Source organism: Coptis chinensis, chromosome 9 (genome assembly GCF_015680905.1).
Source record: "Coptis chinensis isolate HL-2020 chromosome 9, ASM1568090v1, whole genome shotgun sequence".
Classification (NCBI taxonomy): Eukaryota; Viridiplantae; Streptophyta; class Magnoliopsida; order Ranunculales; family Ranunculaceae; genus Coptis; species Coptis chinensis.
Genome location: NC_141464.1, coordinates 78,969,921 through 78,994,395, shown reverse-complemented (window position 1 = coordinate 78,994,395; position 24,475 = coordinate 78,969,921). Strand labels below are relative to the sequence as shown.

Here is a 24,475-nt window from a genome sequence, read left to right as displayed (position 1 = left end):
GGAGCCCTGTGGTCCTTCCACGATACATAACGCGGTATTCGTCATTATCCTCTTTTAACTGGGAATAAGAAAAATAAATAAAAATTTGTTTAGCAGACAATTTAGTCTCACCACGAAGATAATGCATATTGAAGGAACTTCTTTGAAGGATCTCTGTCAACTGGATAAAGATAGTATATCTGATCATAAGAAGCAATATGTTAGAACATTTGACTTGATAGCATACCTTCCAAGCAGCTTGTTGCATTCCATAAGATTTCGACGGCTTAAAATCATTTCCAGAAGCACTCCTCATTATGTCTAGAAGATGTGTCACTTCCTTGATTCGTTTTTCTACAAGACAACCGGTATTCATGCATGTTTACAAGTATAAACTTTTAACTACAAGTTCATATTCTATGGCAGACCAAGAAAACAAGTTGATCAACAATCGATAAGTCATTGAACAAAAGTAAATAGAAACATTATTTAAGGAGTAAACAACCTTGAGCTTCAGAAGGTGATGATTGCAATTGATTCTGGACAAGCCTTCTAATAAAATCCTCATTTGCAAGATTATCAGATGCCAAAGTTTTATCGAATATCCCCCGATATTCCATGATCTTTTGTTTCCTTTCCATCTTCAGATTAATAGGTTCAATATTCACAAAAACAGACTCATCGTTTGCTTGAACAATATGAACACAGGTGGCAATGTTCACTGATTTGGTTGCTTCAATAGTTAAAAAAAAAATGATCACAATCATAAAACATAAGTATCTCATTTAATTGTTAAATGAGGCAGAGTAAATAACAAAGTACTTGTACTGTGTATATAATCAAATTGTACCTGTGCTAGAAAAAAAAAATCATATCCAGCAATATAACAATAACAACTTAACATGGAGATTACCATTTGTCAAAACATCTTAATTAAAAATAGTCTTGATACTTTTGCACATTACAGATAAGTTCTCTCTGCTATTGTAGTCTGTTATTTGGCAAAGTTATTTACAAGTAAATTAAAGATGGAAGAGAAACTATGTGTGTACCTGTAAATGATAGAAACCAGAGACTGATGAGTTTCGATAGAATTCTAGAGAAAATCTAATGAAGCTTTATGCAAGTCTTTCTAGAGAAAACTACAAAGGAAAGGAATACAAGTGTAGAACTATGTAGATGATCGAAAGTGTCTCACGGGGACCCCAGTTGATAACGAACAACTGTTCAAAGTACCACAAAGGAGAGTAGACGTGGCACTTTATCGTGTATCTTTACTATCTTAAAAATCCTGCTCCCACCTCCAGAGCTACTGCAACTTAAAAAGTGTAATTTTTTTTTTTGTCACTTTTTCGTGACAGCATTGTCTCTAAATTATATATTTATATATTGACCAAGTATGCTGTATGCATAGGTTTTCTTAAGTCTCACCTACCGCTCTAGATCGATAATCAGCATGATTTTTTGGATTCTAATTATAAATCATAATTGTAATTATATCGTCTATTTATTTTTTAAAACAAAATGAGAGATAATTATGTTATTTAAGTAATATTAAAAAAGTTCTTTTAAATTATCAATAATAAAATAAGGCTTGTTTTAATTTTAATGTGGGAAATGAGAGTAATTATTTAATTTAAGTGACATTAGATAGGTGTTTCTAAATTATTAATACAAAAAAGACTTTGTTTAAATTATATTAATAAAAGTGGGGCTTATTCTAAATTTAGTGAAGGATAAATTTAATGAGAGAAGTGTTTTTAAATTAAGTAAATAAGGACATCTAAATTAGCCTACTCAATATTGGAGAGGGATTCCTCAAAACCCGGTTATCATATAGTGTAGAGATTTCTAAAAAACCATTGAAGTAAGTGTAAAAATTGTTAAATTATGGAGTTATATTTTTTTTTTAAAGAAGTTAGAGGGTTAAGACAGACCTACACCAGTTACATTGAAAGACTCTAGTTCAAAGGCTTACATTATCCGAAGGCTCATCAACCCCGAAAGGCCCGAAGATAACACATTGAAGGACCCTAGCCGAAGACTTATATTGCCGAAGGCTCATCAAGGAACCCTGGAGAAAGCTCTCGATCTATTTTTAGTAGACCCAACCGTTTTCACTTTTTTTGAAGACTTTGCTCTTTGGCCCATCTATCGTAAGAACACTTTGTCTCTAGCCGAACTCACGGCTACCAAAGGCCCATCACATAATTACATAATAAAGAAATCCCAACTAATATTTGGTGGAATTTAAACTTGCAGGATTCTCCCATAAGTTACATGAGTATTTCTCTCCATATTTTTATTTGAATTTTTTGTCCCTTATGGACCTATTACCTGTTTTCGCTAGTCCAGAAAAATTAGCAAACTCAACATATATATATATATATTTTTTGACCTTCTTAACTCAAAGGACCCACAAACAATTGGGTGTGTAATCCCAACGTGCCCCCGTACTAGTATTGATAATATCAATAATAGTCATCATTTATTCGGGTGGCTGGAGCCATTTATTCGGGTAGCTGGAGGCTGGAGCTACTCAATAACGATTTATTTGTGCCAAATCCAACATGGATTTATGAATGCAGTTGTAAGTTGTTAACGTCTAAACGATAGTCCGATACAAACGGTCCCAGCCCATTCGCAATTTTGCATTGTGTGATCTGGTCGACAAAGACTTCTCTAGCATGGAAGGAAAAATATTGAGGTGACAGCTACCTTCTCCTAGAGGGAATGCTGAATGCATAATGCAGATTGGTGATTGTGCTTTAAAACGGGTAACATTTTTTAATACGGCTTCCTTGAGATAAATACGTGTGTGTGTGTGCGTCTTAATGGACAATTAACAGTGTGGATTTGATGGGAGCGGCGCCGTTCACATCTTAACATTTTTTAGCAAAGTTCTGACGGTTCTTTAAGGGGTGTTTCACTTGAAAATGTGAACACATTCAACTAATTATTTGCCTGTCAAAGGAATAGGTAACGGTAACAAGAATAAGATGCATCTTCTTCAAATATGAACTTGTATGCTATAGGGTACTAAATTTCTAGGAACTTTCAGATTAGTTCTTCAACAATTTCGGGCCACTGTCAAACTTTTAAATGAGGATGGCTTTTTCTTTAGGATAAGGGGTGTTTGGATCCCATTTATTTATTTATGCCAAAAGTGTTTATTAGTGGAAAAACATTTTCAAAAAATAAATGTGTTTGGTTTTATTTTTTTAAAAAAATAGTTTTAAATCCAAAAAACACTTTTGGTCCCAAAACTTGTTTTTATGATAATTAGGTAAAAACTTGTTTTTAAGTTAAAAACTATTTTTTCTGAAGGAAACACTTTTGGTCTTTAAAAGCGAATGAACTCAGGATGTTTTAGACTTAAGTGATTTATCTGCCGATATATACCAAAAATATAATAAACATAGTGTGAAATCTGATTTTATAAAATAGTTTTTAAGAAAAATCACAACCAAACATGTGTTTATTGAAAAACTGTTTTTAGAATAAATACTTTTCATAAAAATATTTTTAAGAAAAATAATTTTTGAAAAAATGAGAACCAAACACCCACTAATTGGTTTTAAGTCAACAGGACTTGGATTATGCATGGGACAGAAAAATGTTGCACTTGGGTGTTATTTACAGAGTCTTCCAGATTTACGCCTTGTAGTTGGTTTTCCCTTCCAAATGAATTGATGTTCAAACTTCAAACTTTGTTTCTGTGGAAAAACGTGCTCAGGGTATGGAGTATTCGACATTATAAACATTCTTGTTTTAAACTTCAGTTCATACATAATCGTCAAAGGGCAACTTAAATTGACAAAAGCATATTCTCAAATTGTTTCAGTCGAAAATGAACTCCAGTGAAATGAACCTGCAAAAGAAGTTTTGAACCCGAAGATAGTATTTTTGATACAGATCCATATGTTCGAGAAATTGGAATGTAGACACAGCAACTCTACCCATGGAAAGACACTTAACCAAGTCCTGTCTAAATGTACAAGGAGGAAGGTGGAAAGATGTCCAAGTACACAGCAACTCTACCTGATGCGAAAAAAGATTTGTTGCTCGCTCTTAGAAGTTGCAATTATCATAAAAACTTGGTACATGTCTCGTTCAAGTCACTCCAGATCAGTTTCAATATGGAACACACCATTTTTGGCAAGCAACCTAATCTGAAAGAGAAAAGGAATAGAACAGCAAACTTACCATCTGACCTGCGAATCACATCAACCAGGTAGGTGTCTGCTCGTGATGACAGAGTTCAGAACTAGCCAACTAGGTAGGGTACAAACCCACTTCACCAACTATTGCTGCATATGTATAAAACTAGCTACCTTAGACCACGTGATAAACTGCAACAAATGGCATTAAAACACTTCCCATCCACAGCTTTCCATCTTTTTTTCTACTTCACTGATTGCCTTTACCACTTTGCCTTGACTGTCCTCCAGTACCTGAATGAGTTTTCCCTCCGGGCTGTACTTAAGAGCAGCTGCATGGAGCCATCCTCCAATTTGCATAAGGTATTGATACTTGGCCTTGATTGGGAGCTTGAGCACAAACTTCCTAAGTTTAGGATAATGGCTGTATATGTAGCTAACAACAGAGCCGACGACAGTGTAAGCGCAAACCCAGAATTCACCATTTTCATTGGTTCTCACATTGTCTGGAAATCCAGGTAAGATTGCAAATACCTCTGAGCTACCTGCCTTCTCACCTTTCAACCAATATCTCCTCAACCTGTATCAATACACCAATAAGTAGAATGGATGCTAAACTAAATTTTACAGCTTATAAGCAGCTATGCATGAGGGTGGTGTGAAATCAGCTGTCTATGAAACCTCAAAATACTTCAAAAAGGCCGCAGAACTCATATAAGCATATGATCTATCAAACTTCTAAATTGTATTTAGAACAAAGAGAAAATGAGTAACCTGCCAATTGACCCTTCACAGAAAACAAAGAAAGATTTATCCTTGCTCAGTGACACTCCATTAGGAAATTGAAGATTCCGGACAAGGACAGTAGTTTCTTTAGTAGTTGGATTGTATTTCAATACTCTCCCTGAATCGTCTCCTGAGAAAACAAGCTGCATGAAGTTCCTAAAGCAAAAGCAAGAGGGAGAGTGAAAAGTTACAGATGTAAGAAGTAATTGAATAAAAACATAAGGAGTATAATAAAATAAAATGACAAAAGTTCACACAATGCAACTGCAAGCAATTGAGATTGCATGAGAAACACCTGAATTTAAAACAGCACGAAGTACAACACAGGGTAAAAGAGATAAAGTGCAAACAATACCTTCTTTGATAATTAGTGCTGCTATCTGTGAAATAAATATTCCCTTCCTCATCGATGTCTAAATCGTTTGTGAACCTCAATGGTACTGCTTCAGCCTCGTTCACAAGCAGAGTAGCTAGTCCGCCTTCAGGTCCCACCACCATCAACCCAAAATAAGCATCAGCAATATATAAGTCCCCAGTTTTCTTGTTAAACCGGAGGCCCAATGGCCGGCCACATACGTGCTCATTTTTCATGTAACTTAGAGGAGATGGTTTCGGACTGCATAGCTCTGACCTATGATGACACAAGAAACAAAACAAAATTCAGAGGATGTTCCGATTTAACTACCAGAGCTGGGAAGATTACACTCATAAATACAAAAGCATATTCTATGGCAACAAATTATTGGGTTATATTCTAGGTTACATGGACCGCCATATTTTGAAAAAAAATCGTGGTCGGCACATATCGGACACATATTGTGTGTAATTTACCTCGAATTTTGATATTTTGCTTTGTCCGACAATTATTATCTGCGTGTCCGATACAGACACACCTACCCGTGTCAATGTAACCTAGGTTATATTGACTTAAAGTCGCCTCTTAAACACAAAAAATAAATAAATAAAATACAAAAGAATACATATAAATATAAATAAAAAAATTATGAATAAAGAGAATAACATCCTTTACCAATGTTTTTCTAATTGGACGTAAAGTAACATCGAGACGGCTATGGCTATGTATATCTTTTTTTCCCCAACACGGTGAAATACAAATATAACCTTCAATATGGCCGTGTTGTATCCCAGACAGATATCTATCCATATCCGACAGATTTTTGAAAGTCGGGAATGTCCACGTTACCTACAGTTAAACTGGTCCTAAAACGGCTACATGACTATTCTATGTCCTAGGCAACGAAGGTGCCAGTGAGTGAGACAACACCACAACCATTTAAAGAATACACAGTGCTTCAGGAAGATACACACTAGTTAGAACCGACAAAGAAGAAAAGAAAATCTCAGCTTCAGGAGCAGTATGTACCTAAGTGACCTAAGCCTCTCTTTGGACTTCTGATCAACAATGCAAGCCAAAATGCTCACATGGCGCAGGTAGTCCATCTGGACCGTGATCATATATTTTTGCTGAGTTTGACAGCCTTCATGGGTATGAGTAGATGCCAAACCCTTGGTCCTTGGACCTACATCAAGCTGCCATCTCCGTACCATGTGGGATTGTGAACTGATTTCCGTGTCACTTGGTGTGCCAAATCAAATTATGTCTAATGCCAATCACAAGACACAATAATATGCCTTTTCTTCATTTTTTTTTGTGTTTGTTATATTTTCTAACTGATCCAGTCATAGAAGGAATCAAAACGCAAAACAAGAACTCAGATGACCTACTAGAGTAAGACGGAGCACAGATGTGCAACTTCAGTAGATTAAACAAAAATATGTGCACAAATGATAAAAAGAAAAGAAAATGAATACTTAGACGTGATCATTTCCCATATCATGACTACTTGACATAAATTAAGGTACAGTATAGCCGTATAGGTGACTACTTGTGCCCCCCAATCCCCACGGCGCACCCGTTCCGATCATTTAAAATGTAATTCAAAGCTAAACCAATAACACCATACTAGTGTAGCAGAGCTAAGAATGTATAAACAAGTATATGGTATAACTAGAAGAAAGACAAACAGAATGCTAACAGATACAAAATCTAGCCATTACAACAAACCAGGAACAACAACAACAACAACAAATAGAAAAAATAAAATAAATCGATCTTAAAACAAACAATCATAAAGTTAATATATTTACACACTAAAAACACAGGAAAACAAAACACAGCCATAATTAAAGTAGAAGAAAAAACTAACCGATTGGAAGAAGTAAAAGCAAAATCAGTCCAATCCTTGCCATTCCAAAACAAAACCCTCCCATCAGCTACACCAGTATAAGGACCCTTTCCAAGTGGATCAAAAACCAAACTTTCAGGACCCTGTATCTGATTCAAGAACTTTATCTCAGATTTCTGTAACAAATTCTCAGTGTCTTTTTCCACTGGTAGTTCTGAGTATGCTGGTAAGTCTATAAATACACTTTCGAAATTTGGAAAGTCTGACATTGCACTGTGTCGGAATGGGTCCAGTCCACAGTACAATGCCAGGGCTAGAAACAATATTCCGGTTATAATTCCGGTTGGCGCCATTTTTCACGGAATTTCGATGTTGGGAAAGTGAGATGCTTAGATCTGAAATGCTTCTTCACGCACCATCGGACAATCCAACGCCATTAATACTAGCTAGCAAATATGCATATGCACGTGCTTTGCACGTGTGCATGTTAGTGAATAGTTGATGTACAAGTTCATTAGCTTCGGAACCCGCCCTACAAACGGGTGTCGTTATATTAAATTATGAGTGCTGTATTGGGCGCCACTCAAATTAGATCGGGCAGCCTCCAGCCCAAATCCAAACACCAAAGCCCAAACAAAAGCTCAGTACACCCCCCCCCACCAAATCGCGAAACTGGAAAACCTATTCTAACCGGTCATCTTTGTCGTCCAAAACCCTTCGACGTTTGTTATCGCCCTAACAAAAAAAAACCCAAAATCAACAATCGGCAAGCAATCCAATTGAACCCTTCGACAATCTAATTGAAACAATCCATAAACGAGGCGATCCAATTCAATTTTAGTGAAGTTCTTCAATCTCTGCGAGTTCTTCAATCTCTGCGAATTGGTTGCGAGTTCTTCAATCTCTGAAGTTCTTCAATTATTTGCCACAATATGTGAAGCATATGTGTACAATTTCTGCCATTCTTCATGAAGTTCTTCAATTGCTCGGGCTTTCATGTCGAACCCCGACCTCGAGAGAAAGCGTAAGTTTATCTTTTTTTTTTTTTATTATTTCCCCTCAATTATAAGTCATGTCTGCGTATCATTGAAGAAAAATTTTCTTGTTTGAGTTGTTTCAAAGAAATTATTGAAAACACCTGCATAGTGAATGCAAACCACGAAATTGGTTTGCTTTTATGGATTAGAAGGAAAAAAAACCTAAATTTGATGGATTTATGGATGCAAACACCTAAATTTGATGGATTTGATGGATTAGTTCTTCATCTTCTTCATCTTTACGCATCTTATTTTCTCTTAAATTTCCGTCAATTAGAAGGAAAAAAATTATATGTAGAATGTTTTAAAGTGTTGGTGTTTTTTTGTTTATGCGGTTTGCATTTTTTTGGGAAGAATTTTTGGCGCAACTAGAATAGTTGATCAAAAGAGGTGTAAAGAGAATTTCTCGGTGAACCCGGTGGTTGTTCGTTTTTGGTACATTACATAAATCTTAGCTTTTGTTTTCTCGGTTTTGTTGTTTGTTTATGATATTATGATGTTTGAATCTTTGTGTTAAGGAGAAGTAGTTGGGTTTCTTTGGTTCATGAACTTTTACTTTCTCTCTTTCTTTATGACCTTATTTAATCCTATATTCTCTGCGAAGAACCATATTCCAAGTGATGTTGTACACTTGTACATATTTCATGATCCCAAGTATTCCACTTTATCATGTTAGGCCATTCCAATTTGATTAGACTTAGAGATTTGTAGATGATTGTCTAGAGCATCGATGATAAGAGTATATATAAGTACCTAGAGTTACGTTATTAGGTACTTATGGTTTCAACTTTAATAACACATAAAAGATAGCAGCTATAGCATTTTGTCAATGTAACCTAGTTCAAGCAAATAAGAGAGGGAAACTTACGGTTGACATGATTGGATTGACCATGCTACCTCCATGCGAGATTCGGATTTGAGTGTTCAAATGAGGTAACAGGAAGGAAAGATGTTCTCCAAACCTTAGGAATAAATATCTTGGTAAGAGATGATATCCTTGACACAATAGACTTTTCTTGAACTCCGCAGACGACGCACACCTCTTGACAAGATGGCGGCTTTTTCTATCTCGAAGTAGTATTCTGAACTTGAAACTAAGTCGTGGCAATAAACTTTTTATGGATGATTTAGCTCTAGATGTGGAGGAGCGGGGGACTCACTTAATCTAGCGAAGTAGGATCGAGTCCGGGGCAAATTTACTCTTGTGGCATTTTGGGCTTTGGCGATGGGGGCATGTCTATTTTCATAAACTCTAGAGGCGAGACACCCAACCAGATCATAGATTCTAGGACAAGTCCGGTTGGTGAGGCATCGCCTCACACCCTCACCAACTAGCAAATCGGGGAGGCGATCCCGCGATGACTAGTACAATGACTTTATAAGTAAAAAATTAGCGAGGCATGTTTGCTTACCGATGGGGCCTTGGTGAGATAAGAATAGTAGCAACTGGGTGGAAGGAATGGAACTTGCCTGTTAAAAGCAATAAAATAAACAAATTAGCTCAAACATTATTAGGTACTAAAACATACTGAACGAGTGCATATTAGAAAATTACCTCTCCCTTAGCTTTGACTGGATTTGGTCTTTGAGTTGAAAAAAGCGGGACCAAGTCTAGTATGATGGGAGCAGCCAACAAGGAATCCTCACAAGTATTGTGCATGACAATAGTGCTCTTACCACCCATGAATATCTCTGATGTGTACTCATCCATAGCTCTCTTGCTATCCCCCACATATGGCACATACTAGAGTGCCCAATCCAATTTGATGAGTGCCCAATGGAAAAAGTCACTCCAACTTCAACTTCAAAATCACTGCCGATTGTTACTCCAACTTCAAACCGCGTCGTCAGGACTCAGACATCAATCAATTGAGACAAATTTATAAGTCATCAATCACTGTGGAAAGATATAGGTAAGTTCCTTAACAGTACTTTAAGTTTCTAATGTCAGTCAAAGTTCTTGTTAAAATATCGCATTATAATTGGTACACCATTCTATATTTCCAAGTTCGCCGCTCTCTCTCAACGAAGCGAAGCTTAACTTGGTCTATAATGAACATTCATTAAAGATGTCAAATTAATGTGTAAATCGTTAAGGTTCATTTTGTCGTTGATTTTATTTTTAGGAAACTATAATTATTGAACTATAATCATTTTTGTCGTTGTAATTGAGATTGAACAGTTGTCTTTATTATTGTAATAATTCAACATTGTGTAGAGTAGATTGTTAGTTTTTTTTTCCAAGTAGTGACAAAGTTTGACAACCAATGCCAAAGTTTGATGATCAAATTTCTTGCTAAATTTGCCTTTTGACCTGTTACCAGTGAGAACTTAAGTCACGATCTCTTTATTGTTCTTATAAGATGCATTTTACTTGATTTGTTTATATTTATATTTCACTGTGGCTAAGTTTAGGTCAGTTATATGAAGAGACAGTACTAAGCTAGATTGGCCCGAAAGTAGACAAATATTGTATGGGCTCTTCTTGTGCCATTGGCTCGACGGGAGGCTCGAGGGCACACTAACTAAAACTTATTGATTAACCGAGCTTGTATCTTGTTGTACATATTGAAGTTGGTTGGCTCGAATCGAAGTCTTGACAGTTGATACTTGATACTAGCCTTAGTCTAGGTTGGGGCCAAAGGTTATTGCATCCGTCTGTTGGTGCATGAAAGAATAAAGTAGCTCAGTAGCTCCATTAGTTAAAAAATCTCGGGACACATAATTCTTTATTTAACGTATATATAAGATAAAGAAATCATATTGCACGCAGTCATGATAAAGAAAGCACCCAATTGAATTTTTATGACGAGGAAGAGTAATGCTATTCTAAGCTGTTAAGTTAGCAGTAAGTTATACAAGCTAGTTTTCATTACCCTAGGTTTTGAGTAGTGTTATTTGTATAGTGGTTATTTAGCATTATAGTTTGTTTTTTTCGACCAATAGAAATGATATCAGTGTATATTATTATATTTTTTTATACATTTTGATGGTAATAAGTAATAACGATGATGGTATAGTAGAGTTTTTGTTTAGTTTAGCACCATTCACTGTTATGATGATAAATGGTATCATTAATTTCCCTTTATTTGCATTTAATCGAAAATCATTTGTTTTACCAATTTAAAGAATTTCGTGTATTTGGGATTTGGTATAATGTATGAGGCGATTATGATAAGGATGACTATAGAGTAAGTAAGGATTAGGAGGTATATCAACTTGTTTATCAATTGGTTTGAGTGTCTCCCTCGCATTTTCAACAGTGTGAGTTTAAAAGGATTGAAGGAATTGTGAATATGTCGTAGTCTTGATTGCATTATTGAGTGGCGTTAGAATCCTTTAGAGTTGTAGCTGATAGCTCCCTGTACTTTATTTGCTTGGGAGTTTCACCGGATAGCCATCCGCCTTTACATCTTCTCACAATCCAATCGTCTCACAATCCGTGTATGGCGACTAGATATAATCTGTTATTTTCCTCTCACATTGCACTTTCGAAGTATGTCTTCTACTCACATTTTTGTAATGTTTCTATTCTTGTCTTTGGGTTCACCAATTTTTTTGGTGTAGAAACTGAGAATCTCTTATTAGCTTCTACAAGATATTTTATTTGCTTTGAAAGATTAGTTTTTTATGTGTGAGTGGTAACGTGAAATTAAGAAATGGGTTGTTCACCATTTTGTTTTTGTTTTTGTAGTTTTATAAGTGTGTGTTAGTAATTGAGTTTGTTTGAGAAGTAGAATATTTGTTCTGAAGGTCAAATGAATTTGCAGTTTATACAAGTGACCCAACCATGTACTATAAAGCATTACATTATACATTGCATATGCCAATTAAACTAAAGAAAGCTATTGTTTTGTTTTTTCGGATGTTGATGGAATAATGACAATTGCAATTTGGCACATGCCATTGTGTTCTAAATAGTATTGTTGTGGCTGAACAGTTATATTTGAACTAGATGCTTAATCATTACGCCCATTCAGTGTGGGTTATATTGAAACAAATTTACAAATGTAGACCGGAGGACTCAGAAAGCTTAAACAGGGGAGTCCAACAAACCCACACCCACTTTCTCATGAGTTAGGACACAATGAGGTTTTCAAAGCTTTAAGACCTATAGACCATCCAACATGCTCGACCTTTAACCTCTCAAAAAGCAATCTTGCTTTCCAAGCTTTGAAGCCTTAGTCGTAAAAGCTATATCTCGTGATTTTTCCTCGAAAGGTAACTACTAACTAAACTAATAATTGAAACCGAATGTTTTAAATTATGAGGCTCATTATTTTAATTCGACCAATGGACTTCACTCACTTTGTATATTTCTCTCTTTATTGTGTTTATGAATTCTTTAGCATGCGTTTTTAAAATGTAATGGTTTGTGTTTCACATATAGGATTTAAAATGTACATATATTTAGCTAAGATTGATCTATACTTGGGTGTCGGCAGAGTAGTTGGCTTCTCTTTAAGGAGAAGTTAAGTAGCAAAAGCCGAGCTTGAGATATTATAAACACTTACCTGTTTTACTACCTCCGCCAAGAGTGTAGAATGTTAGACCCAAAAGCACATATGACAAAGATTAGGCTCACGATTCTATCCAAATTGATGTTAGCAATGCCATATAACTAGACCCAAAAGCCGAGTGTGTTATCCCAGGGCATTGTGGTGTTTTTTTGACTGTTTGCCCTTCCTTCAAACTTACTGAATGTATGTTATCAAGGTGGTTTCCCCTATGCTTGACGAGGGACAGAGTCAAGTTCATTTTGTTGCAGAGAGAGTCCAGTTATTTTGTTGTAATACTTGATGTACATAAATAACGGTTCATACAAAAACAGTCTTGTATATATATACATTTTCACTGTCGTGTAAAAGTTAGGTTATATGTACATATGGTTGTTGGAAGGATGTCATTATTGATTTCCAGGTTATGACAGGTTTAAGTATACGAAACGTTGACCAAACAAATGAAACTCTGCCCAAAATTCGATAGAATTTGGATAGCGTAACGCCTCATTCTATTTCTTCATATATACTTGGAGTTAGCATAGCAAGCTTATAAGTATATTAGTTTTATGACTAGGATGATCTCCCTTTTCTAGTGTTTTTCTTTGTACATTGTTTCTTTAAATATGGTTTACTAATACTTGTTTTATTTTTCTTTGTAGCGATGGGTCCTCGATCAAAGAATGTGAAGAATGTAGCGAAAACTACATTCAAGGGTGTTAAGAAATTGTTTGGTGGCAGTTCCTCTAGCGGTGATGCAGTTGGAAGAAAAAGACATAGGTGACGGGGCTTAATCCGGCATCGCGTAGGGGACCATTTGGAAAAAGAGGTTCTTGAGGTTCCTGAGGTTGATTCGTTTAGTGAAGATAGTGTAGATAGTGTAGATAGTGATACTAATGTAGGTTTAGATGTAGGTTTAGACAAAGGGAAGAGTATAGTAGAAGAGGAGAGTGAGGAGAGTGAGGAGGAGAGTGAGGAGGAGGATGAGCAGGATGATGATGTTGAAGAATATGTGGTAGAAGACGTACCACCAGTGGAAGAAGCACCTCCGGTATTGGATTTCGTAAGAAAATCCAATGATGATTTGGAGTTTCAAAGAGGTGTGTATGGGGGAGGCCCGTATGAGTCAGAGTTGTTGTATGACTATGCGGTGCATGTCGCTCGCGATGTTTGGGAGAGAAGGGTAATATTTTGTTTTCTTGTGTACTTTGATTTTCTTTTACAAAATCTTTTGTTTACGTTCATATATATCTAATGCGTGCTTTCGGTTGTTTCGAGGAGGATCGCTGGGCGTTGAAGTGTGTTTCACACTTAGCGAAGTTATCCCAATGGAATTTCAAAATGAATGTGAAAGGTCTCCGAGATTTGCCGATGCGGTTGAGAAGGATTGGGTTGTTTGATCTCGTGGAAGGTTATCACGAGCATATGGATCCACCATTGATCTCGGGCGTTTGTAGAGATGGCATCGAAGACCAACACCTTCCATATGCCGGTTAGGGAGATGATCGTGACTTTGGACGATGTTGTCCAAATCTGTAGTGTCACGATTAGAGGAAGAAGCGGTGCAAGGGACGGTGAAAGTGAACTTACAACAATCGATAAATCTCTTACATCTTGGTGCAGGGCTCCCTATTGATTTGATTAGGGCGGAGATGGAAGCTAGCAAGTTCACTTCAAAAGTAAGGCTAGAATTCATCCGGAAGCATTTTGCTTAACAAGATTCATGATAGCCCTATATGTGACTCTTTGAATGTGGTAGAGAAGGCCTCGAGTTTCCGGGATGTTCAACTGATTTATTAGAGCTTTTATTACGTTTTTTCTTTGGATGTGCCGTTTTTAATCGACAAGTCCGGGACTGGAGTGCCTATATGTTATCGAGGCCGTTGTTGAAATTGATTGAGATAGAAGAGTATGCATGGGGTGCGGCAATTTTGGCGTTTTTATATAGAGGTCGGGGGTCGCCACATGTAATGGGCGAAGGTGAAAGGGTTCTGAGCTATATGACTCTTCTACGTAAAATTTGAGTATTTTAGAGTTTATTTTTTTAATGTTAATTTTATTACTCTATCAATATGTTAACTATTTGTGTATATCTAGGCATGGATCTATGAGTATTTTCGGTATTCATGACGGTCCCAAATTTCAACTATATCTCGTCTCACCCCGTGCTCATAGACACATCCCATTCGCTCCACATTATTACTTAATGGCAACGTATGCATTGCAGTTTTATCGGCGATAATTGATGATTTGAATGAGTTCAATGTAAGTATTAAATTCAATGACAATTTGGTATTTAAGTTTGTTTATATTTATTTTTAGTAATTGATCATTAGAGTTGTTAATGACACATTTGATTTTGTTTGCGGGTTGTTTGGCATCCCTACAAAATATCGAGAGATACAAACCCGATCGATGACATTGCATTTTTTGAGGGATTGCTATGTTTTTCAACATTGTCGAGCTTTCTACCGTCGCAAGGGTGGTCGCGTCGGTTAGGTCACGTGCAACTTGTACCCAAAGATCCTCCAATGCCAAATTTGAGAACAAGAACCGTGGCGGGACGGGTATGAGGTGATTTGGACCAATATTGGGCCACTTTCTTCGAGGAGTCGTGGCGTAATCACGTGATCCAACTCTGCAACCGGGACCTATTTCGCCTTTATCCATGGGAGTGTCATCAAAACTACATGACTTGGTATCGAGGAATTCTCATGTAGTTTTGGTGAACCTCGAGCTTCTTCCTATTCATCCCTCCCCGGAGACTTTGCCTAACCTGTTCACCCGATTGTAAGTATTGTGATTTTTAATTGAGTTTTCTCTAAGCGTGATTTTTTGCATTCGATTGGTAACTTATCTTGATTTTTCTTTTTAATTTAATCCACGCGTCATCGATGAAACCAATCGTTTGCTAGAGAGAGGTCTGCAATTGGTTGGGAATGATATGCCGAGGAAGCAAAGGTCCTCCTTCGAACAAAGCGCATACAACTTGACTAGGTGCAAGTACATTGGTGGGCTTATAGTTGATTTGTTTCAGGTTTAGGGTTTGTAACTTTGTAATTTAGTTTGATAGATGTAATTTGTTTCAGTTTAGGGTTTGTAATTTTGTTAACTTCGAATGAATTGATGGATATGATGTTTGCATGAATGTTTGAATGGAATTTAATGTTTAGGGTTTAGGGTTTAATGTTTGAATGTAATTTGTTTCAGTTTAGGGTTTAATGTATGAATGGAATTTTATGTATGGATGAATTTGATGAATGAGAGTGTTTGATATCTGATGTTTGAATGGAAAAGTGGAATTTGATGAATGAGAGTGTTTGATATTTGATGTTTAAATGGAAAAGTGGAATTTGATGAATATGAAAGTGTTGTAAAAACAAAACGAATTTTGAAAATTTTTTCTTCCAAACGACCCAGCCATATCGTTTGGCATAAAGGCCAAACGACCTCAGCAGATCGTTTTTCCTTTATACCAAACGACCACGGCAGATCGGTCGCTTTTAATCTCAAACGACCCATGCAGATCGTTTGGTCTAAAGGCCAAACGACATGACCACATCGTTTGCCCTTTAGACCAAACGATCTGGCTGGGTCGTTTTGTATTAAAGCCAAACGACTTCACCGTGTAGTTTCGGGTCATTATTGACAACATACTTAACGTTATTTCAAATCACTTTCGATTGCGGTCCGAATCAACTAGTCGATCACTCGATTGCCATCCGAATCAACTTAGTCGATCATTCGATTTCAAAATCACTTTCGATTGACGTCCGAATCAACTTAGTCGATCGCTCTATTTCCAAATCACTTTCGATTCTTTGTCGAATCAACTTAATCGATCACTTTCGATTTCCAAATCAAATCAAATAAAAGCCCTAACATTATTTCCAAATAACAAAAATAAAATAAAATTACATTTGTTCCAAATTACATCAAAATATCAAATTACATCAATATATCACTTAGTCGATAATTTCGATTTCAAAATCACTTTCGATTGCCGTCGAATCAACTTAGTCGATTACTCGATTTCCAAATCAAATCAAATAAAAGCCCTAACATTGATAACATAAAAATCAAATCAAATTACACTTGTTCCAAATTACATCAAAATACAAATTACATCAAAATATCATATCGACAACATACAAACAACTTAGTCGATAACATGTACTGTTGGGTCTTCAACGAGCTCATTTTCCCATATTAAATTGGGAATGTTCAATGCCATAAATTGCAATTGCCTTACTGTCAAGGCCAAATTCCAACTTTCAGCAATATCATATCGAGCTCTAAGCCATTGGCGCATTACTGGAGGAACCGGACAATCTTCAACAAGTTCAACATTGACAAAATGATTTCCACCAACATGTGCGCTACCCAACACTTGGGTCACTCTCTCAGGATTTGCTTGGGTTCTCAGCGGCATGAGAAGGAAGCACTGACGAGCTCCTAAATGCATAAGGACAACATTAAATCTTGAAGCAAATAAGTATCCAGCAAAAGGCATGCTCATCCACTTATTTAAGGGTGCGTAACCTTCTTCATGTAGGATTTCCTTCATCGAATAAAAAACCTCACTTTGATTGTACAAAGTACAATAAAGGGGGAGGTTGTCAGTAAGCTCTTCGTACAACTCCCTTCTCATCTGTGGCCATTCTTCTTGACTTCTTCCTAATGCAATGCAGAAAGCTCTATAACCATGAGTTGCCATCGCCAATGGTGGTCATGGACTCTAACAATGTATTTATGCATTTCTTCAGGGAATATCCAACCCGTAATCCTTAGGACCCTCGTCTTTCCAAAGTCTAAGCCATCTCTCATTTTCGTGGTGTATTTTTTTGGAGAAGGCTTATTTCGTGGTGTGGTTGTTTTAGTGTTTTGGGAGAAGGTTTATTTCTTGGTGTGGTTGTTTTGGTGTTTTGGAGAAGGCTTATTTGTTGGTGTGGTGTGGATGTTTTGGGTTGGTAGTTTTGGAGAAGACTTCTTTCTTGGTGTATTGTGGGTGTTTTGGGTGGGCGTAATGTTTGGTTGTGGACGAGACCCACTCTTCATGGTCACGTTGAGAATGTTCAAAATGAGATGGATCTCGCTTTGAAGAGTTATCATCTCGGTTTGAAGCTTTCTGCTGCAGCTACCTTCGGCCGACCTTTGGTTTTGCTTCCTCACAAGGCGGTACTAGCCATGTACTTTTCGGTGCGGCAATCTCCATAAGCTTCCTAATCATAACCCTTTGCTCTTCTTCGTAAAACCATTGCAAACCTATTCATGAACAAGTCCATGAAGGTGCAACATCGGGACCAACACCCACCGACACATTGGGAGAAGCGGACAATGTTTTCCAAAAGGGTCGATAGCGATCAAAGGGATGGACCTCTTTGCTCTTCAAACTCAATTAATTCATGAGCACATGGCGGTCCATGGCTCGATGTAAATAGCACCAACACTTTATCTCTCCATCTTTAACACGCTTTTACGCGGGTATCTATTTCTTCAAATAACAAGTCTAAACACTTGCGTGAGACAAGGCCTCTCGAGTTCACGAAACAAAGGAATCCGATGGTGGTGCTTTGAGTTACAATCATACTTCTCGAAGGTAGCTCTAATATCGGACATCTGGATCTCTAGAATCGGGTGGATTAAGCTAAACATACTCAAAAAATCATGACAGTTTGCATTTCCTAGTACACGCTTCACCTGAGCATGAGACCCTTCAACTCTATTGGTCGTTGTACTCCCAAAGTGAATGTGTTGGTCGAGTCCAACAACATACGAATCGATCCCCGTGAGGAAACCAAGTCTCGCGAAATAACAAACAAAATTGGAGTACTTCAACCTCGTAATATTTTTCCAAATCATCCCATCTACGCTGGAAAATAACCTCTTCGATTTGACTACGGTGTTCCACGAGAACTGGGCCTTCTCTAAGTTTCTGTAGTTGGAAAAATATCGTAACATTTTGAAAGGACGCACGTAGCGATATGCCATCTACATAGATGCTTGTGTGCGTTAGGAAAAACTCTGTCAGCGGCACTCATCAGGGCTAAGTCCTTGTCAGACACGATCACAGATGGGCTTATGTCACCAAGCAAGCCACTAAAATGATGCGGGGCCCACTCATAGTCGTTTGTTGTTTTGGTGAGGCGCAAGACACGACACCGCGGTGAAAGATTTCCACGTTGAAGTCACCCCAACAAACCTGTATGCGAAAGGCCACCGATACGTTAGTTTTGTAGGTGGCGTCTAACATGAAAAGCGGTTGGAAAAGTCCGAGCCAACTTAACACCTTCCGGATGGGCCCATAACAATCCCGTTATCTCCTCGGTATTCTCATCTGTCCTCAACTCCTCAAAATAATGTTCTTTTTGCTAACAACTCACGCAATCTCTCAGAATTGTGTGAGACCGTTCATATCCATTTCCTCACCTTACGCCTTTTGGTGTAGACTTGGGATATACTAGAGATGTTATCATGATACCTATTCTTGATGGAATCCAATATTTGTTTAGGTTTTATTCCACACTTCATCATCTCGACAAATACCGAACTCTAGAACGGTTAGTCGAGTAGCAAATACATGTCCTTCAAGGGTCTTCGCCAATGGATGGTTGTGAACACCATTAAGAGCGACAATTTTCCAACTATCGGCAGATTGGCGTTGGAAAATACCTTTTAACTTAAATAGACATCCGATTTCTTGGTTCCGACATTCTCTTATTAGCCTTCTCTTAGCCTTCCTTCTTGTGTGACCGATACACACCCGAGCACTCACAAGCCAAATTCAATCTTGCTACTTTCGGTTTCCTTAGGCACACTCCGACTTTTCAATGACCACAACAACATTAACTTGTCTTCCTCTAGCGGTTGCCCAATCGATTGCCTCGCCACGTGTATGAAAGACCTAAACACATAAAAACAACAACTATTATTAATACACTAATAAAATTATATTTAGAAAATTAAAAAAAAAAAATGAAATCAATGCCTACTCAATCATACCTCTTCCGTAGTAAAATTTATGTTGTATCACTTAAAATCGGTTGACAATCCACATCATTCGAGTTTGCGAGAAGATCGGTTCCCGGATAGCTGCAAAAGAATTCTACATATAGAAGAATAAAACAAGAGTCTCAAATAATTTGCATTTAGTTTCAAAACGACCCAACCATGTAGTTTCATCAAGAGTCCAAACGAACCGGCCATGTAGTTCTATAGTGTAATGAAACGACACGGCCATGTAGTGCTATAGTGTAATGAAACGACCCACCATGTCGATTCGTAGTGTTCTCAAACTACACCGCCATGTCGTTCGTAGTGTTCTCAAACTACAGGCCCATGTCGTTTGATAGTGTTCCCAAACGACCAAACCATGTCGTTTGGGCTCGGTTTTGCATTCATTCATTTTGCATCCATTCATTCATTCATTCAATCAATCAAGTGTTTTGTATTCATTTTAATCAAGTGTTACCTCATTATTTAGGTTTGCATTTTGTCGTCGTCGACGATTTCTCGGAATTTCATTTGCTCGACTTGTCGCATCTTCAAATTCTTCACCTTGACCTTCAACATTTTGTTCCACTTCTTCACTTTCAACATATCTTCTATTTTCTCCTTCTCTAATTTGTTGTTCTTCTCTAATTTGTTGTTGTACCTCAAACATTACCTCAAATACTTCTTCTTCATCTTCATGTTCCATTTAGAGAAACTTGAGTGTGTAGAGAAACTTGAGTATGTAGAGAAACTTGAGTATTCTATGTAAACCCTAAACTCTAAACTGAGTGAATGAGTATTCTATATATATTTGAAATTTTGATATATTTCGAATAATTGAGTGAAATATATTTGTAAACCCCCCAAACTAGTTTATTATTTACAATTGAATAAAAAAAAATGGAAAATAACAAGTTTAGATATAAAACAAATTATTATTTTAGATTTGGATAATTTAGTGAAATATGTTTGAAATTAAATTTTTTTTTTTATGTCGGTACGAAATTTGTAAACCCTAAACCCTAAACCCTAAACCCAAACCCCAAACAGTGGCGGAGCCAGGGGGGCCCAGGGTACGCCCTGGCTCACCCTCAACTTTCGCAAACAATTTTTTTTTTACTATTCACATATTCACATAAACCAAAAAGCTAGCTAGATCCTAAAAAAACTGAACAGTCTCCGAAAAAGCTAACTGTGTGTTGTGTGGAATTATCGTTGTGTAAAAAGCTAACTGTGTATTGTGTGTTGTGTGTTGTGTGTTGTGTAAAGTACTAAAGTACTAAAGTATTGGAATTAATGAAACGTGGAATTATCGAAAAAAAAAAGCTAACTGTGTGTTGTGTGTCTATGTAAAGTACTAAAGTACTTGGGTTAACACTACGTACTTAACAGTGTTGGCTTCGAAGTCTAAGTGTCTAACTAAAAACCCACGACCTATAACCGACCAAAAGACAAAATAAAAAGCAGGCACACAAACCGAAACCAAACAATTTAAACAAACAACGAAACAAAAATATCTTACTCCAGTTTGATTTTTTATCAAAAATTTAAGCAAAACTCACTACGCAGGTACTTACTTTTCCACAGTTTTACCTTTCTCTCTATTATTTTAATTAGTTATCTATAATTTCTAAAATTTTATAGGTAAGTCTAATATTATTAAATTTCTTGTCTTATTTTTTTATCTTTTCATATTAAGTTGATTCCTAAACTATGTTTTTTAATTTTTTTTTATTCTTTTTGTGAATTTATTAAACCACATATTTTTATTTAATTTTATTTTGTGAATATCATAATGACATTGGTAGTTTATTTTAATTAGTACAATTTCAATTCAGTTGATTAATAGTTTATTTTAATTGTTTAAACAGATATGTTAAAGTATTTGATCAAAGGAAAGTCGTTACCCACTCAACCTACTCAACCACCTAATAAAACAAATAATGTTGCCAATGTTGAAGTAGGATCCTCCTCAAAGGGAAGTCACCAAGAAATTGAGGATGGTGGTATTGAGCAACCCACGTCAAAGCGGGTTCAACGTGAAAATCGTGAAGAACTTGACTTGTCTAGTCTTCAGGGAGACCCTGCACTGAGGAAAAAGATTTCAGATTATCATCCTAATGATCAAGACTCGGTGAGAAGAGCATATTTGCTTAGGGGTCCTTGCCAGCCTAATCATGCTTTTCCTCCAAGAACAAGATGCAAGAGAATTCGACACTTTCAGATTGAGTGGTATGAGGAGTTTAGTTGGTTGGAATATAGTATTCACGAGGATGCCGCATTTTGTCTATATTGTTATCTCTTTAAACCTAATAAGGGGCACAAGGAGGTGGGGATGTTTTTCTCACGGGGGTTTACTAATTGGGAAAGAAAAACCAAATTAAAGGAGCACGTTGGAGGACCAAATAGTGCTCATAATATTGCTTATAGGGCAGCGAGGGCTTTGTTAAATCAAGAGCACAAGATATCGAGACATTTCTTCACGCACAATCGACCAAGTTCGGCGGATTATCGAATACACCTAACCGCAATAACCGATTGCATTAGGTTTCTTTTTGAGACAAGGTTTAGCTTTCCGTGGTCATGATGAATCAGATGAGTCGATCAATAAAGGTAATTTTCTTGAACTTATACGGTTTCTGAAAGATCATAATAAAGTCATTAAGAAAGTTCTTGATAATGCTTCTAAAAATTGGAAATTGACATCGCCTGATATCCAAAAAGATATTGTGAATTTGGCTGCTGTGGAAACTACAAATGCTATTCTAAAAGATTATGGAAATTCATTGTTTGCTATTTTAGTTGATGAAGCACGTGATATATCAATTAAAGAGCAAATGGCAGTTGTTTTGCGTTATGTCGATAAGAAAAAAGTGATTGATTGAGAGATTTTTGGAGTTGTGCATGTTAAGGAAACTAGTGCATTAACACTTAAAAAGACAATCGATGAGTTGTTCTCCAAGCATGGGTTGAGCATATCTAGACTGCGTGGACAAGGGTATGATGGGGCCAGCAATATGCAAGGTGATTTGAATGGCCTAAAAACACTTGTAATGAAGGAGAATGAGTCTGCATTTTATGTTCATTGTTTTGCCCATCAGCTTCAGTTAGCCCTTGTAGCAGTTGCAAAGAACCATGAGTCAATCGCTATCCTTTTTAGTATTATCTCTAATGTGGTAAATACTGTTGGAGCATCATGTAAGCGACGGGATATGTTGCGCGATGCAATGAAGGCTAAAGTTGTTGCAGCGTTACAAAGTGGAGAAATTTCAAGTGGCAAAGGGTTGAATCAAGAGACTAGTCTTAAACGATCTGGTGACACTCGATGGGGCTCACACTATTATACACTTCTTGGCATGATAACCACTTATGGTTCAGTAGTTGATGTGCTTGATAATGTAGCGGAAAATGGTTCAAGCTCGGAACAAAGAGGTGAGGCTTACGGATTATTAGATTCAGTGCAGTCTTTTGAATTTATCTTCAATTTGCATTTGATGAAAGCGATACTAGGAATTAGCAATGATTTGTCAAAGGCATTGCAGCGTGAAGACCAAGACATTGTCAATGCCATGGCTCTTGTTAAAATAACAAAGGTACTTTACTTTACGGTGATGAGAGATGATGGGTGGGATAGTCTCCTGACTGAAGTTTCTTCACTATGTGTCAAACATGATGTGGTTGTTCCAAATATGGAAGAAAGGTATATGGCTCGAGGGAGGTCTCGACGAAGAGCAGAAGAAAACACCAATTTACATTACTATCGTGTTGGATTATTCTATCACTGTATTGATTTGCAAATTCAAGAGTTAAACGACCGGTTTAATGAAGCAAACACAGAATTACTTCTTTGTATGGCATGTCTTGACCCTAGTGAATCGTTTGTTGCTTTCGATAAGCAAAAGTTGATCCGTTTTGCTCGACTTTATCCCGATGATTTTTCAGAGATAGATCAGATGGAATTAGCGGATCAGCTTGAGAATTATATCATTGATGTGCGTTCCGATACTAAGTTTGGTGAAGTAAATGGAATTAGCGGCCTAGCCAAAAAAATGGTTGAGACGAAGAAATACATTGTGTACCCACTTGTTTACTTGTTGATTAAGTTGGCGCTGATTTTACCTGTTGCTACTGCCACTGTGGAGAGGGCATTTTCTGCTATGAGTATCATAAAGAATTGTTTGCACAATCGGATGGCGGATGAGTGGTTGAATGATTGTTTAATAACATACATTGAAAAAGAAGTTTTTGATAGCATTGATATGAATTGATTTTACAACGCCTTAAGATGAAGAAGGATGACTAAAAAGAAGGCGCCGAGGACAACTATGAACAAGTACTTGTTTAGATTTGATTTTTTTCTAATACATTAATATATATAATATATGTTTTTTTTTTTTTTTTGTATGCTTGGTTTTGTCCTGGCTGGCTCACCCTCACTTACTTTCCTAGCTCATGGCGACCCCAAACCCCCAAACTAGTTTATGATTCAAAATTTGAAAAGAAAATAAAAATAATAAGTTTATAAATAAAACAAATTATTATTTTGAATAATTAAGTAAAATTTGTTAGCACGAAATTTGTAAACAACTCTAAACCCTAAACCCTAAATCTCAACCTAGTTTATGATTCACAATTTTAAAAATAAAATAAAAAATAACAAGTTTAGATATAAAACAAATTATTATTTCAAATAATTAAGTGAAATATGTTTGTACGAAATTTCTAAACCTTGAACTCTGAACTCTAAACCCCAAACTAGTTTATGATTCACAATTGAAAAAATAATAATAATAACAAGTTTAGATATAAAACAA

The 24,475-nt window shown here is 36.7% G+C and overlaps 1 protein-coding gene, 1 long non-coding RNA gene and 1 pseudogene across 2 annotated transcripts; 1 reads left to right on the top strand and 2 right to left on the bottom strand.

Moving 5' to 3' along the window:
* Positions 1-11: 11 nt before the first annotated feature.
* LOC147478394 (uncharacterized) lies at positions 12-1,204 on the bottom strand. The gene is made up of 4 exons (XR_015208078.1): positions 1,032-1,204; positions 485-712; positions 227-333; positions 12-58 (listed from the first exon to the last, which is right to left on the bottom strand). It is a non-coding gene; the product is annotated as an uncharacterized LOC147478394 (long non-coding RNA).
* Positions 1,205-4,036: 2,832 nt separating this feature from the next.
* Positions 4,037-7,616, bottom strand: LOC147478393 (protein STRICTOSIDINE SYNTHASE-LIKE 3-like). Its single transcript, XM_086584411.1, has 4 exons — positions 7,154-7,616; positions 5,281-5,556; positions 4,914-5,081; positions 4,037-4,719 (listed from the first exon to the last, which is right to left on the bottom strand). The coding sequence occupies exons 1-4, from the start codon at positions 7,483-7,485 to the stop codon at positions 4,347-4,349; spliced, it is 1,149 nt and encodes a 382-aa protein (XP_086440537.1). The 5' UTR covers positions 7,486-7,616; the 3' UTR covers positions 4,037-4,346.
* Positions 7,617-21,534: 13,918 nt separating this feature from the next.
* LOC147478392 (uncharacterized) lies at positions 21,535-23,929 on the top strand (annotated as a pseudogene).
* The last annotated feature ends 546 nt before the right edge of the window (positions 23,930-24,475 follow it).

Coding starts and splice junctions, on each gene's coding strand:
- LOC147478393 (XM_086584411.1), bottom strand. CDS start 7,485: ATGGCGCCAACCGGAATTATAACCGGAATATTGTTTCTAGCCCTGGCA. Junction 5,082..5,280: donor AGCACTAATTATCAAAGAAG/GTATTGTTTGCA, acceptor CTTTTGCTTTAG/GAACTTCATGCAGCTTGTTT. Junction 4,720..4,913: donor TGTGAAGGGTCAATTGGCAG/GTTACTCATTTT, acceptor GTATTGATACAG/GTTGAGGAGATATTGGTTGA.